The 16,670-nt window shown below is 40.1% G+C and overlaps 1 protein-coding gene across 16 annotated transcripts in view; it reads left to right on the top strand.

The window, feature by feature from the left end:
* LOC133650133 (neurobeachin-like) overlaps nt 1-16,670 on the top strand; it is a 164,775-nt gene that overhangs the window by 121,828 nt on the left and 26,277 nt on the right. For all 16 annotated transcript variants that reach the window (XM_062047011.1, XM_062047007.1, XM_062047019.1 and 13 more), the window contains 9 exons: nt 7,080-7,144; nt 9,172-9,280; nt 9,348-9,514; nt 10,991-11,115; nt 11,389-11,538; nt 14,461-14,597; nt 14,666-14,783; nt 14,856-14,958; nt 15,031-15,146. In XM_062047011.1, the coding sequence (XP_061902995.1) occupies nt 7,080-7,144; nt 9,172-9,280; nt 9,348-9,514; nt 10,991-11,115; nt 11,389-11,538; nt 14,461-14,597; nt 14,666-14,783; nt 14,856-14,958; nt 15,031-15,146 (1,090 nt within the window). The remainder of the gene's footprint in view (nt 1-7,079; nt 7,145-9,171; nt 9,281-9,347; nt 9,515-10,990; nt 11,116-11,388; nt 11,539-14,460; nt 14,598-14,665; nt 14,784-14,855; nt 14,959-15,030; nt 15,147-16,670) is intronic.

Genomic DNA, 16,670 nt, shown 5'->3' on the forward strand with positions numbered 1-16,670 from the left:
GCAAGGCTACAAGGAAATTAGCTAGGCTACCAGAAAGTTAGTGAGGCTACCAGAAAGTTAGTGAGGCTACCAGGAAGTTAGCGTGTCTACCAGGAAGTTAGTCAGGCTAACAGGAAGTTAGTCAGTCTACTAGGAAGTTAGTGAGGCTTCCAAGAAGTTAGCGAGGCTACCAGGAAATTAGCTAGACTACCAGGAAGTTAGTGAGAGGCTACCAGGAAGTTAGTGAGTCTACCAGGAAGTTAGTCAGGCTAACAGGAAATTAGCCAGTCTACTAGGAAGTTAGTGAGGCTTCCACAAAGTTAGTGAGGCTACCAGAAAGTTAGTGAGGCTACCAGGAAGTTAGCGAGTCTACCAGGAAGTTAGTCAGGCTAACAGGAAGTTAGTCAGGCTAACAGGAAGTTAGTCAGGCTATAAGGAAGTTAGCCAGTCTATTAGGAAGTTAGTGAGGCTTCCAAGAAGTTAGTGAGGCTACCAGGAAATTAGCTAGACTACCAGGAAGTTAGTGAGAGGCTACCAGGAAGTTAGCGAATCTACCGGGAAGTTAGTCAGGCTAACAGGAAGTTAGCCAGTCTACTAGGAAGTTAGTGAGGCTTCCAAGAAGTTAGTGAGGCTACCAGGAAATTAGCTAGACTACCAGGAAGTTAGTGAGAGGCTACCAGGAAGTTAGCGAGTATACCAGGAAGTTAGTCAGGCTAACAGGAAGTTAGTCAGTCTACTAGGAAGTTAGTGAGGCTTCCAAGAAGTTAGCGAGGCTACCAGGAAGTTAGCGAGGCTACCAGGAAATTAGCTAGACTACCAGGAAGTTAGTGAGAGGCTACCAGGAAGTTAGCGAGGCTACCAGGAAGTTAGTCAGACTAACAGGAAGTTAGCCAGTCTACTAGGAAGTTAGTGAGGCTTCCACAAAGTTAGTGAGGCTACCAGAAAGTTAGTGAGGCTACCAGGAAGTTAGCGTGTCTACCAGGAAGTTAGTCAGGCTAACAGGAAGTTAGCCAGTCTACTAGGAAGTTAATGAGGCTTCCAAGAAGTTAGTGAGGCTACCAGGAAATTAGCTAGACTACCAGGAAGTTAGTGAGAGGCTACCAGGAAGTTAGCGAGTCTACCGGGAAGTTAGTCAGGCTAACAGGAAGTTAGCCAGTCTACTAGGAAGTTAGTGAGGCTTCCAAGAAGTTAGTGAGGCTACCAGGAAATTAGTGAGGCTACCACAAAGTTAGTGAGGCTACCAGGAAGTTAGCGAGTCTACCAGGAAGTTAGTCAGGCTAACAGGAAGTTAGTCAGGCTAACAGGAAGTTAGCCAGTCTACTAGGAAGTTAGTGAGGCTTCCAAGAAGTTAGCGAGGCTACCAGGAAGTTAGTCAGGCTAACAGGAAGTTAGTCAGGCTAACTTTAGCCAGTCTACTAGGAAGTTAGTGAGGCTTCCAAGAAGTTAGTGAGGCTACCAGGAAATTAGCTAGACTACCAGGAAGTTAGTGAGAGGCTACCAGGAAGTTAGCGAGGCTACCAGGAAGTTAGTCAGGCTAACAGGAAGTTAGTCAGGCTAACAGGAAGTTAGCCGGTCTACTAGGAAGTTAGTGAGGCTTCCAAGAAGTTAGCGAGGCTACCGGGAAGTTAGTGAGGCTACCACAAAGTTAGTGAGGCTACCAGGAAGCTAGCTAGACTACCAGGGTATTAGCGAGGCTACCAGGAAGTTAGCCAGTCTACCAGGAAGTTAGTGAGGCGAACAGGAAGTTAGTGAGGCTACCAGGAAATTAGCGAGAGGCTACCAGGAAGTTAGCGAGGCTAACCGGAAGTTAGCAAGGCTACCAGGAAATTAGCTAGGCTACCAGGAATTTAGCGAGGCCTCCAAGAAGTTAGCGAGGCTCCCAGGAAGTTAGTAAGGCGAACCAGACAAATAGCAAGGCTACCGGGAAATTAGTGAGTCTACCAGGAAGTTAGTGAGGCTACCAGGAAGTTTATTGAGGCTACCAGGAAGTTAGCGAGGCTACCAGGAAGTAAGTCAGGCTACCAGGAAGTTAGCTAAACTACCAGGAAGTTAGTGAGAGGCTACCAGGAAGTTAGCGAGTCTACCGGGAAGTTAGTCAGGCCAACAGGAAGTTAGCCAGTCTACTAGGAAGTTAGTGAGGCTTCCAAGAATTTAGTGAGGCTACCAGGAAATTAGTGAGGCTACCACAAAGTTAGTGAGGCTACCAGGAAGTTAGCGAGTCTACCAGGAAGTTAGTCAGTCTAACAGGAAGTTAGTCAGGCTAACAGGAAGTTAACCAGTCTACTAGGAAGTTAGTGAGGCTTCCAAGAAGTTAGCGAGGCTACCAGGAAGTTAGTCAGGCTAACAGGAAGTTAGTCAGGCTAACTTTAGCCAGTCTACTAGGAAGTTAGTGAGGCTTCCAAGAAGTTAGCGAGGCTACCAGGAAATTAGCTAGACTACCAGGAAGTTAGCAAGGCTACCAGGAAGTTAGTCAGGCTAACAGGAAGTTATTCAGGCTAACAGGAAGTTAGCCAGTCTACTAGGAAGTTAGTGAGGCTTCCAAGAAGTTAGCGAGGCTACCGGGAAGTTAGTGAGGCTACCACAAAGTTAGTGAGGCTACCAGGAAGCTAGCTAGACTACCAGGGTATTAGTGAGGCGAACAGGAAGTTAGTGAGGCTACCAGGAAATTAGCTAGACTACCAGGAAGTTAGCGAGAGGCTACCAGAAAGTTAGTGAGGCTAACCGTAAGTTAGCAAGGCTAACAGGAAATTAGCCAGGCTACCAGGAATTTAGCGCGGCTCCCAGGAAGTTAGTAAGGCGAACCAGACAAATAGCTAGGCTACCGGGAAATTAGTGAGTCTACCAGGAAGTTAGTGAGGCTACCAGGAAGTTATTGAGGCCACCAGGAAGTTAGCGAGGCTACCAGGAAGTTAGTCAGGCTACCAGGAAGTTAGCGAGGCTACCAGGAAGTTAGTCAGGCTAACAGGAAATTAGCTAGACTAACAGGAAGTTAGCCAGTCTACTAGGAAGTTAGCGAGGCTACCAGGAAATTAGCTAGACTAACAGGAAGTTAGCCAGTCTACTAGGAAGTTAGCGAGGCTACCAGGAAATTAGCTAGACTAACAGGAAGTTAGCGTGAGGCCACCAGGAAGTTAGCGAGGCTACCAGGAAGTTACCTAAGCTACCAGGAAGTTAGCTAGGCAGTTGTTTACGTTGGATTTTTAATTTTCAGCATTTTCTCGTTGTTTTCTACGGCTTCAGTTTTGTTTGGCCACTATAGTCCATAAATAGAAAAAAAACAATAATAGATGTAGACAGTGAACCATAGTCCATAAATATAAACAAAACAACAATAGATGTAGACAGTGAATCATAGTCCATAAATATAAACAAAACAAAAATAGATGTAGACAGTGAACCATAGTCCATAAATATAAACAAAACAACAATAGATGTAGACAGTGAACCATAGTCCATAAATATAAACAAAACAACAATAGATGTAGACAGTGAACCATAGTCCACAAATATAAACAAAACAACAATAGATGTAGACAGTGAACCATAGTCCACAAATATAAACAAAACAACAATAGATGTCGACAGTGAACCATAGTCCACAAATATAAACAAAACAACAATAGATGTAGACAGTGAACCATAGTCCACAAATACAAACAAAACAACAATAGATGTAGACAGTGAACCATAGTCCACAAATATAAACAAAACAACAATAGATGTCGACAGTGAACCATAGTCCACAAATATAAACAAAACAACAATAGATGTAGACAGTGAACCATAGTCCACAAATATAAACAAAACAACAATAGATGTCGACAGTGAACCATAGTCCACAAATATAAACAAAACAACAATAGATTTCGACAGTGAACCATAGTCCATAAATATAAACAAAACAACAATAGATGTAGACAGTGAACCATAGTCCACAAATATAAACAAAACAACAATAGATGTAGACAGTGAACCATAGTCCACAAATATAAACAAAACAACAATAGATGTCGACAGTGAACCATAGTCCACAAATATAAACAAAACAACAATAGATGTCGACAGTGAACCGTAGTCCATAAATATAAACAAAACAACAATAGATGTAGACAGTGAACCGTAGTCCACAAATATAAACAAAACAACTATAGATGTAGACAGTGAACCATAGTCCACAAATATAAACAAAACAACAATAGATGTAGACAGTGAACCATAGTCCACAAATATAAACAAAACAACAATAGATGTAGACAGTGAACCATAGTCCACAAATATAAACAAAACAACAATAGATGTAGACAGTGAACCATAGTCCACAAATATAAACAAAACAACAATAGATGTCGACAGTGAACCATAGTCCACAAATATAAACAAAACAACAATAGATGTAGACAGTGAACCATAGTCCACAAATATAAACAAAACAACAATAGATGTCGACAGTGAACCATAGTCCATAAATATAAACAAAACAACAATAGATGTAGACAGTGAACCGTAGTCCACAAATATAAACAAAACAACAATAGATGTAGACAGTGAACCATAGTCCACAAATATAAACAAAACAACAATAGATGTAGACAGTGAACCATAGTCCACAAATATAAACAAAACAACAATAGATGTAGACAGTGAACCATAGTCCATAAATATAAACAAAACAACAATAGATGTAGACAGTGAACCATAGTCCACAAATATAAACAAAACAACAATAGATGTAGACAGTGAACCATAGTCCACAAATATAAACAAAACAACAATAGATGTCGACAGTGAACCATAGTCCACAAATATAAACAAAACAACAATAGATGTAGACAGTGAACCATAGTCCACAAATATAAACAAAACAACAATAGATGTAGACAGTGAACCATAGTCCACAAATATAAACAAAACAACAATAGATGTAGACAGTGAACCATAGTCCACAAATATAAACAAAACAACAATAGATGTCGACAGTGAACCATAGTCCATAAATATAAACAAAACAACAATAGATGTAGACAGTGAACCATAGTCCACAAATATAAACAAAACAACAATAGATGTAGACAGTGAACCATAGTCCACAAATATAAACAAAACAACAATAGATGTCGACAGTGAACCATAGTCCACAAATATAAACAAAACAACAATAGATGTAGACAGTGAACCATAGTCCACAAATATAAACAAAACAACAATAGATGTAGACAGTGAACCATAGTCCATAAATATAAACAAAACAACAATAGATGTCGACAGTGAACCATAGTCCATAAATATAAACAAAACAACAATAGATGTAGACAGTGAACCATAGTCCATAAATATAAACAAAACAACAATAGATGTAGACAGTGAACCATAGTCCATAAATATAAACAAAACAACAACAGATGTAGACAGTGAACCATAGTCCATAAATATAAACAAAACAACAATAGATGTAGACAGTGAACCATAGTCCACAAATATAAACAAAACAACAATAGATGTAGACAGTGAACCATAGTCCACAAATATAAACAAAACAACAATAGATGTAGACAGTGAACCATAGTCCATAAATATAAACAAAACAACAATAGATGTAGACAGTGAACCATAGTCCACAAATATAAACAAAACAACAATAGATGTAGACAGTGAACCATAGTCCACAAATATAAACAAAACAACAATAGATGTCGACAGTGAACCATAGTCCACAAATATAAACAAAACAACAATAGATGTAGACAGTGAACCATAGTCCACAAATATAAACAAAACAACAATAGATGTCGACAGTGAACCATAGTCCATAAATATAAACAAAACAACAATAGATGTAGACAGTGAACCGTAGTCCACAAATATAAACAAAACAACAATAGATGTAGACAGTGAACCATAGTCCACAAATATAAACAAAACAACAATAGATGTAGACAGTGAACCATAGTCCACAAATATAAACAAAACAACAATAGATGTAGACAGTGAACCATAGTCCATAAATATAAACAAAACAACAATAGATGTAGACAGTGAACCATAGTCCACAAATATAAACAAAACAACAATAGATGTAGACAGTGAACCATAGTCCACAAATATAAACAAAACAACAATAGATGTCGACAGTGAACCATAGTCCACAAATATAAACAAAACAACAATAGATGTAGACAGTGAACCATAGTCCACAAATATAAACAAAACAACAATAGATGTAGACAGTGAACCATAGTCCACAAATATAAACAAAACAACAATAGATGTAGACAGTGAACCATAGTCCACAAATATAAACAAAACAACAATAGATGTAGACAGTGAACCATAGTCCATAAATATAAACAAAACAACAATAGATGTAGACAGTGAACCATAGTCCACAAATATAAACAAAACAACAATAGATGTAGACAGTGAACCATAGTCCACAAATATAAACAAAACAACAATAGATGTCGACAGTGAACCGTAGTCCACAAATATAAACAAAACAACAATAGATGTAGACAGTGAACCATAGTCCACAAATATAAACAAAACAACAATAGATGTAGACAGTGAACCATAGTCCATAAATATAAACAAAACAACAATAGATGTCGACAGTGAACCATAGTCCATAAATATAAACAAAACAACAATAGATGTAGACAGTGAACCATAGTCCATAAATATAAACAAAACAACAATAGATGTAGACAGTGAACCATAGTCCATAAATATAAACAAAACAACAACAGATGTAGACAGTGAACCATAGTCCATAAATATAAACAAAACAACAATAGATGTAGACAGTGAACCATAGTCCATAAATATAAACAAAACAACAATAGATGTAGACAGTGAACCATAGTCCACAAATATAAACAACAATAGATGTAGACAGTGAACCATAGTCCACAAATATAAACAACAATAGATGTAGACAGTGAACCATAGTCCACAAATATAAACAAAACAACAATAGATGTCGACAGTGAACCATAGTTCACAAATATAAACAATAATAGATGTAAACAAAACAACAATAGATGTAGACAGTGAAGTGACATACAAACTGCAAATGAAAATAAAAGTTGTCTGTTGTCTTTCAGGAATGGCAGAATTCCATCCAGAAAAACGCTGGCTTGGCTTTCATCGAGCTGATCAACGAGGGAAGGTAAAGACTTGAAGAGTTGATGTTATCATTATTTATAAATGGCGAACAGGAAGTTAGTCAGGCTAACAGGAAGTTCACCAGGCTACCAGGAAGTTAGCAAGGCTACCAGGCAGTTAGCAAGGCTAACAGAAAGTTAGTGAGGCTACCAGGAAGTTAGTGAGTCTACCAGGAAGTTAGTGAGTCTACCAGGAAGTTAGCGAGGCTACCAGGAAGTTAGCCAGCCTACCAGGAAGTTTGCGAGGCTACCAGGAAGTTAGTGAGGCAAACCAGAAAATAGCAAGGCAACCGGGAAATTAGCTAGACTACCAGGAAGTTAGTGATGCTAACCGGAAGTTAGCAAGGCTACCAGAAAGTTAGCTAGGCTACCAGGAAGTAAGATAGGCTACCTGGAAGTTAGTGAGGCTACCAGGAAGCTATTTAGACTACCAGGAAGTTAATCAGGCTACCAGGAAGTTAGCCAGTCTACCAGGAAGTTAGTGAGGATAACCGGAAGTTAGCGAGGATAAGAGGAAATTAGCTAGACTACCAGGAAGTTAGCCAGAGGCTACCAGGAAGTTAGCGAGGCTACCACGAAGTTAGTGAGGATAATTGGAAGTTAGCAAGGCTACTACGAAATTAACTAGACTACCAAGAAGTTAGCGAGAGGCTACCAGGAAGTTAGTGAGACTACCAGCAAGTTAGTGAGGCTACCAGGAAGCTAGTTAGACTACCATGAAGTTAATCAGGCTAGCAGGAAGTTAGCCAGTCTACCAGGAAGTTAGTGAGGATAACTGGAAGTTAGCGAGGCTACCGGGAAATTAGCTAGACTACCAGGAAGTTAGCTAGGCTACCAGGAAGTTGATGAGGCTACCAGGAACTAAGATAGGCTACCTGGAAGTTAGTGAGGCTGCCAGAAAGTTAGTGAGGCTACCAGGAAGCTAGTTAGACTACCAGGAAGTTAATCAGGCAAACAGGAAGTTAGCCAGTCTACCAGAAAGTTAGTGAGGATAACCGGAAGTCAGCAAGGCTACTACGAAATTAGCTAGACTACCAAGAAGTTAGCGAGAGGCTACCAGGAAGTTAGTGAGACTACCAGCAAGTTAGTGAGGCTACCAGGAAGCTAGTTAGACTACCATGAAGTTAATCAAGCTAACAGGAAGTTAGCCAGTCTACCAGGAAGTTAGTGAGGATAACTGGAAGTTAGCGAGGCTACCGGGAAATTAGCTAGACTACCAGGAAGTTAGCTAGGCTACCAGGAAGTTAGCTAGGCTGCCAGGAAGTTGCTGAGGCTAGCAGGAAGCTAGTTAGACTACCAGGAAGTTAATCAGGCTAACGAGAAGTTAGCCAGTCTACCTGGAAGTTAGTGAAGATAACCGGAAGTTAGTAGGAAATTAGCTAGACTACCAGGAAGTTAGCGAGAGGCTACCAGGAAGTAAGATAGGCTACCTGGTAGTTAGTGAGGCTACCTGGAAGCTAGTTAGACTACCAGGAAGTTAGTGAGGATAACCGGAAGTTAGCGAGGCTACTAGGAAACTAGCTGGACTACCAGGAAGTTAGCTAGGCTACCAGGAAGTTGCTGAGGCTACCAGGAAGCTAGTTAGACTACCAGGAAGTTAATCAGGCTAACGATAAGTTAGCCAGTCTACCAGGAAGTTAGTGAGGATAACTGGAAGTTAGCAAGGCTACCGGGAAGTTAGCTAGACTACCATGAAGCTAGTTAGACTACCCTGAAGTTAGTCAGGCTACCAGGAAGTTAGTGAGGCTACCAGGAAATTAGCTAGACTACAAGGAAGTTAGCGAGAGGCTACCAGGAAGTTAACTGGTAGCCTTGCTAACTTCCTGTTAGCCTTGCTAACTGCCTGGTAGCATAGCTAACTTCCTGTTAGCCATTTCTAAATGATGGTAACATAGAAATGATAAATAAAGTTTACACCTTATGAACATATTCTTTGACTGCATGATGATGATGAGTGTCTCAGTGAAATGTAGTACTGTTGTTAGGAGTGTCGGCCATGTTTGAGACTTCAATGTTGTGTGTTGGTGCTCAGACTTCTGTGCCACGCCATGAAGGATCACATCGTGCGCGTGGCCAACGAGGCGGAGTTCATCCTCAACCGACAGCGAGCCGAGGACGTGCACAAACATGCAGAGTTTGAGGTGGGCAAACACTAATAATAATAATAATAATAATAATAATATTAATATTTTCCTGGCGCCCTCGTAGTCCAACTGTGCGCAGTACGCCGCCGACCGCCGCGAGGAGGAGAAGATGTGCGACCACCTGATCAGCGCCGCCAAGCACCGAGATCATGTGACCGCCAACCAGCTGAAGCAGAAGATCCTCAACATCCTGACCAATAAGCACGGAGCCTGGGGGACCATGTCTCAGAGGTGACTTCCTGTCATGTGACACGCCATGTCATCCAGCACGCGGGACATAATAAATAACACACTTAAATACTGTATATAGTAATAATAATACACTTAAATGATGTATATAATAGTAATAACACAGTTAAATATAAAATAATACAGTTATATGATGTATATAATAATAATACAGTTCAATATATAATAATACAGTTAAATGATGTATATAATAGTAATAATACAGTTCAATATATAATAATACAGTTAAATGATGTATATAATAGTAATAATACAGTTCAATATAAAATAATACTGTTAAATTATGTATATAATAGTAATAATACAGTTCAATATATAATAACACAGTTAAATGATGTATATAATAATAATAATACAGTTCAATATATAATAACACAGTTAAATGATGTATATAATAATAATAATACAGGTCAATATATAATAATACAGTTAAATTATGTATATAGTAATAATAATAGTTAAATGATGTATATAATAGTAATAATATAGTTCAATATATAATAATACAGTTAAATGATGTATATAATAGTAATAATACAGTTCAATATATAATAATACGGTTAAATGATGTATATAATAGTGATTATACAGTTCAATGTATAATAATACAGTTAAATGATGTATATAGTAATAATAATACAGTTAAATGATGTATATAATAGTAATGATACAGTTCAATATATAATAATAATAGTCAAATGATGTATATAATAGTAATAATATAGTTCAATATATAATAAAGTTAAATGATGTATATAATAGTAATAATGCAGTTCAATATATAATAATACAGTTAAATAATATAATACAGTTAAATGATGTATATAGTAATAATAATACCGTTAAATGATGTATATAATAGTAATAATACAGTTAAATTATGTATATAATAATAATAATACATTTAAATGATGTATATAATATTAATAATACAGGTCAATATATAATAATACAGTTAAATGATGTATATAATAATAATAATACAGGTCAATATATAATAATACAGTTAAATGATGTATATAATAATAATAATACAGTTCAATATATAATAATACAGTTAAATGATGTATATAATATTAATAATACAGTTCAATATATAATAATACAGTTAAATGCTGTATATAATAATAATAATAATAATAATAATACAGTTCAATATATAATAACACAGTTAAATGATGTATATAATAATAATAATACAGTTCAATATATAATAACACAGTTAAATGACTTATATAATAATAATACAGTTCAATATATAATAACACAGTTAAATGATGTATATAAAAATAATAATACAGTTCAATATATAATAATACAGTTAAATTATGTATATAATAATAATAATAATACAGTTCAATATATAATACAGTTAGATGCAGTTTATATCGATAATAAAAAAGCGAGATGGTGCCGATGACTGACACTTGTTGGCTCCTCCCCTTTCCTTCAAATCAGCCAATTGCATGACTTCTGGCGTCTGGACTACTGGGAGGACGACTTGAGGAGGAGGCGGAGATTCGTGAGAAACGCTTTTGGCTCCACCCACGCCGACGTGTCACTCAAAGCTATTGAGGACTACGGTCAGTCACCTTGTACTACACTATTGTACTATAATATTGTACTATACTGTTGTACTATACTGTTGTACTAAACTGTTGTACTGTACTGTTGTACTACACTGTTGTACTGTACTATTATACTACACTGTTGTACTATACTGTTGTACTACACTGTTGTACTACACTGTTGTACTATACACTTGTACATTGTACTACACTGCTGTGCATTGTACTAGGACATTGTACTCCATTATAGTGCAGACGCTCATGCTTTAAAAAAATGTGCTACATTAGGCACAGAGGAAGAAGGGGAGGAGCCTAAGTCCAAAAAGAGCTTCCGCAGCCAATCAGTGGTGGCGCAGAACCCGGAGGCGGAGTTGATGCTGGAGGGCGACGATGACACGGTCAGCCTTCTGCAGGAGAAAGAGATTGACAACCTTGCAGGTGAGATGAAGGCCACAACAACAACAACAACAACAACAACAACAACACATGCGCCCCCTGGTGACTAAACACCAAACTGTTCTTCACTCCTAGTTCCTTTCCGCCCGCGACTTTTTACGTCCAGAGGCAAGTTGGTGCTTTCAACCGTTAGCACTAACAGCCGACCAGATGACGGCCACGCTGAAGCTACGCTAACGCTAATGCTAACGCCAATCAAAACGCTATCAATTCATTAATCAACTTGGAGTTTGACTCAAGAGAAATACAAGAAAAAACATTTATACATCGTTTATTATTCAAAGTTGATTAATACTGACCTTTTTATCCTAGCTTCCAGGAAGGCTACTAGGAAATTAGGCTAACAGGAAGTTAGCCAGTCTACCAGGAAGTAAGCGAAGCTACCAGGAAGTTTGCAAAGCTACCAGGAAGTTAGCCAGACTATTCGAAAGGTAGCCAGTCTACCATGAATTTAGTGTGGCTAACAGGAAGTTAGCCAGTCTACCAGGAAGATAGCTAGGCTACCAAAACGTTGGTGAGGCTACCAGGAAGTTAGCAAGGCTACCAGGAAGTAAGAGAAGCTACCAGGAAGTTAGCAAAGTTACCAGGAAGTTAGCCAGACTATTTGGAAGGTAGCCAGTCTACCATGAATTTAGTGTGGCTAACAGGAAGTTAGCCAGTCTACTAGGAAGATAGCTAGGCTATCAGGAAGACAGCTAGGCTACCAAAAAGTTGGTGAGGCTAACCGGAAGTTAGCCAGTCTACCAGGAAGATAGCTAGGCTACCAAAACGTTGGTGAGGCTACCAGGAAGTTAGCCAGTCTACCAGGAAGTAAGCAAAGCTACCAGGAAGTTAGCCAGACTATTAGGAAGGTAGCCAGTCTACCATGAATTTAGTGTGGTTAACAGGAAGTTAGCCAGTCTACTAGGAAGATAGCTAGGCTACCATGAAGATAGCTAGACTACCAAAACGTTGGTGAGGCTACCAGGAAGTTAGCCAGGCTACCAGGAAGATAGCTAGGCTACCAAAACGTTGGTGAGGCTACCAGGAAGTTAGCCAGTCTACCAGGAAGTAAGCAAAGCTACCAGGAAGTTAGCCAGACTATTAGGAAGGTAGCCAGTCTACCATGAATTTAGTGTGGCTAACAGGAAGTTGGCCAGTCTACTAGGAAGATAGCTAGGCTACCATGAAGATAGCTAGACTACCAAAACGTTGGTGAGGCTACCAGGAAGTTAGCGAGGCTACCAGGAAGTAAGCGAAGCTACCAGGAAGTTAGCAAATCTACCAGGAAGTTAGCAAATCTACCAGGAACTTAGCCAGACTATTAGGAAGGTAGCCAGTCTACCATGAATTTAGTGTGGCTAAAAGGAAGTTAGCCAGTCTACTAGGAAGATAGCTAGGCTACCAGGAAGACAGTTAGGCTACCAAAAAGTTGGTGAAGCTAACAGGAAGTTAGCCAGTCTACCAGGAAGATAGCTAGGCTACCAAAAAGTTGGTGAAGCTAACAGGAAGTTAGCCAGTCTACCAGGAAGATAGCTAGGCTACCAAAAAGTTGGTGAGGCTAACAGGAAGTTAGCCAGTCCAGCAGAAAGATAGCTAGGCTACCAAAAAGTTGGTGAAGCTAACAGGAAGTTAGCCAGTCTAGCAGGAAGATAGCTAGGCTACCAAAAAGTTTGTGAGGCTAACAGGAAGTTAGCCAGTCTACCAGGAAGATAGCTAGGCTACCAAAACGTTGGTGAGGCTACCAGGAAGTTAGCCGGGCTACCAGGAAGTTAGTGAGGCTAACAGGAAGTAAGCGAAGCTACCAGGAAGTTAGCAAATCTACCAGGAACTTAGCCAGACTATTAGGAAGGTAGCCAGTCTACCATAAATTTAGTGTGGCATTCAGGAAGTTAGCCAGTCTACTACGAAGTTAGTCAGTCTAACAGCAAGTTAGCCAGTCCACCAGAAGGATAGCTAGGCTACCAGGAAGTTGGTGAGACTAACAGGAAATTAGCCAGTCTACCTGGATGTTACACAGGCTACCGGGAAGTTAGCCAGTCTAACATGACGTTAGTGAGGCTTGCAGGAAGTTAGCTAGTTTACCAGAAGGATAGCTAGACTACCAGGAAGTTGGTGAGACTAACAGGAAGTTAGCCAGTCCAACAGGAAGTTAGCCAGTCTAACAGGAAGTTAGCCAGTCTAACAGGAAGTTTACCAGTCTACATGGAAGTTAGCCAGTCTACCAGGAAGATAGCTAGGCTACCAGGAAGTTAGCCAGTCTAACAGGAAGTTAGCCAGTCTAACAGGTAGTTAGGCAGGCTACCAGGAAGATAGTTAGGCTACCAGGAAGTTGGTGAGGCTACCAAGAAGCTAGCCAGTCTAACAGGAAGTTAGCCAGTCTACCAGAAGGATAGCTAGGCTACCAGGAAGTTGTTGAGGCTAACAGGAAGTGAGCCAGTCTAACAGGAAGTGAGCCAGTCTAACTGGAAGTTGGTGAGGCTACCAGGAAGTTTGCCAGTCTAACAGGAAGTTAGCCAGTCTAACAGGAAGTTGGTGAGGCTAACAGGTAGTTAGACTGTCTAACAGGAAGTTAGGCAGGCTACCAGGAAGTTAACTAAGCTACCAGGAAGCTAGTGAAGCTAACAGTAAGTTATTTTTAAATAAATATGTATTGTTTGAATTCCGTCTTAAAGGAAAGCCTAATAATGTCAACCCAATTAAACTAAACCTTTACTTTTTAGCTGACACATCTTGATTTGAGGGGTGCTTTAACCAGGAGACGCCCATTAACAACACCAGTTTCTAGCCACTCTATTATTGTTTATGAAGGATGACCAATCACAACTAATCATACACTAATCGCTAACCACTGCAACCTGAGGATCTCTTGACGCTAGCTGCTAGGTGATGCTAGCTGCTAAGTGACGCTAGCTGACCCCTCAGGTCCCGTAGTGCTGAGCACGCCGGCCCAGCTGGTGGCGCCGGTGGTGGTGGCCCGCGGCACCCTGTCCATCACCACCACTGAGATATACTTCGAGGTGGACGAAGAGGACACCGCCTTCAAGAAAGCTGACGCTAAAGTAGGCACTCCCAACTCGATCCACCCGCCCGCCCGGGTGTTGCGTGCTTATAACTGTGGTGCGTTCAGGTGCTGGCCTACTCGGAGGGTCTGCACGGCAAGTGGATGTTCAGCGAGATCCGGGCGGTCTTCTCCAGGCGTTACTTGCTGCACAACACGGGCCTGGAGGTCTTCATGGCCAACAGAAGTACGACACGCCCGTCCTCCCCCCTGTCTGACTGCCATGTTGACCCTTCCTCCTCCTCCTCCTCTCCATCAGCCTCCGTCATGTTTAACTTCCCCGACCAGGCCACGGTGAAGAGGGTGGTCTACAGCCTCCCGCGGGTGGGGGTGGGAACCAGCTACGGTCTGCCGCAGGCCAGGTAGGTAGGCGCCGGGGCTACGACATGGCGGGCTCTATGGCGTGTTTACCAAGTGTTTGGCGTGTGTGACAGGCGCATCTCCTTGGCCACACCCCGCCAGCTCTTCAAGTCCTCCAATATGACGCAGCGTTGGCAGCGCAGGGAGATCTCCAACTTTGAGTACCTCATGTTCCTCAACACCATCGCAGGTCAGCGGGTGCAATGTGATGCTAGCACTAGCATGGTTTAGATTGCTGTGTTAGCCTACTATCAAAATGACTTCAAAAGTCTTATATAAGTGTTATAATGAAGGCAACACATGATGTAAGTGTCTATATTAGTTATATTAGCCTACTATCAAAATGACTTCAAAAATCTTATATAAGTGTTATAATGAAGGCAACACATGATGTAAGTGTCTATATTAGTTATATTACCCTACTATCAAAATGACTTTAAAAGTCTTATATATAAGTGTTACAATAAAGGCATTTCATGATGCAAAACAGTGCTCGCAGAACAGTTTCAGGCTCGATAAATCACAATAAAGATGCAAAACAGTGCTTGCAGAACAGTTGCAGTCTTGATAAATCACAGTAAAGATGCAAAACAGTGCTGGCAGAACAGTTTCAGGCTTGATAAATCACAATAAAGATGCAAAACAGTGCTCGCAGAACAGTTTCAGGCTCGATAAATCACAATAGTTGCAAAACAGGTCTTGCAGAACAGTTGCAGGCTTGATAAATCACAATACAGATGCAAAACAGTGCTCGCAGAACAGTTTCAGGCTTGATAAATCACAATAAAGATGCAAAACAGTGCTCGCAGAACAGTTGCAGGCTCGATAAATCACAATAAAGATGCAAAACAGTGCTGGCAGAACAGTTTCAGGCTTGATAAATCACAATAAAGTTGCAAAACAGTGCTTGCAGAACAGTTTCAGGCTTGATAAATCACAATAAAAATGCAAAACAGTGCTGGCAGAACAGTTTCAGGCTTGATAAATCACAATAAAGATGCAAAACAGTGCTTGCAGAACAGTTGCAGGCTTGATAAATCACAATAAAGATGCAAAACAGTGCTTGCAGAACAGTTGCAGGCTTGATAAATCACAATAAAGATGCAAAACAGTGCTTGCAGAACAGTTGCAGGCTTGATAAATCACAATAAAGATGCAAAACAGTGCTTGCAGAACAGTTGCAGGCTTGATAAATCACAATAAAGATGCAAAACAGTGCTGGCAGAACAGTTTCAGGCTTGATAAATCACAATAAATATGCAAAACAGTGCTCGCAGAACAGTTGCAGGCTCGATAAATCACAATAAAGTTGCAAAACAGTGCTTGCAGAACAGTTGCGGGCTTGATAAATCACAATAAAGTTGCAAAACAATGCTTGCAGAACAGTTGCAGGCTTGATAAATCACAATAAAGATGCAAAACCGTGCTCGCTGAACAGTTGCGGGCTCTATAAATCACAATAAAGTTGCAAAACAGTGCTTGCAGAACAGTTGCAGGCTTGATAAATCACAATAAAGATGCAAAACCGTGCTCGCTGAACAGTTTCAGGCTTGATAAATCACAATAAAGATGCAAAACCGTGCTCGCTGAACAGTTGCAGGCTTGATAAATCACAATAAAGATGCAAAACCGTGCTCGCTGAACAGTTTCAGGCTCGTTTAATCACAATAAAGTTGCAAAACAGTGCTGGCAGAACAGTTGCAGGCTTGATAAA

The sequence above is a fragment of the Entelurus aequoreus genome, linkage group LG05, assembly GCF_033978785.1.
Source record: "Entelurus aequoreus isolate RoL-2023_Sb linkage group LG05, RoL_Eaeq_v1.1, whole genome shotgun sequence".
NCBI classification, from domain to species: domain Eukaryota; kingdom Metazoa; phylum Chordata; class Actinopteri; order Syngnathiformes; family Syngnathidae; genus Entelurus; species Entelurus aequoreus.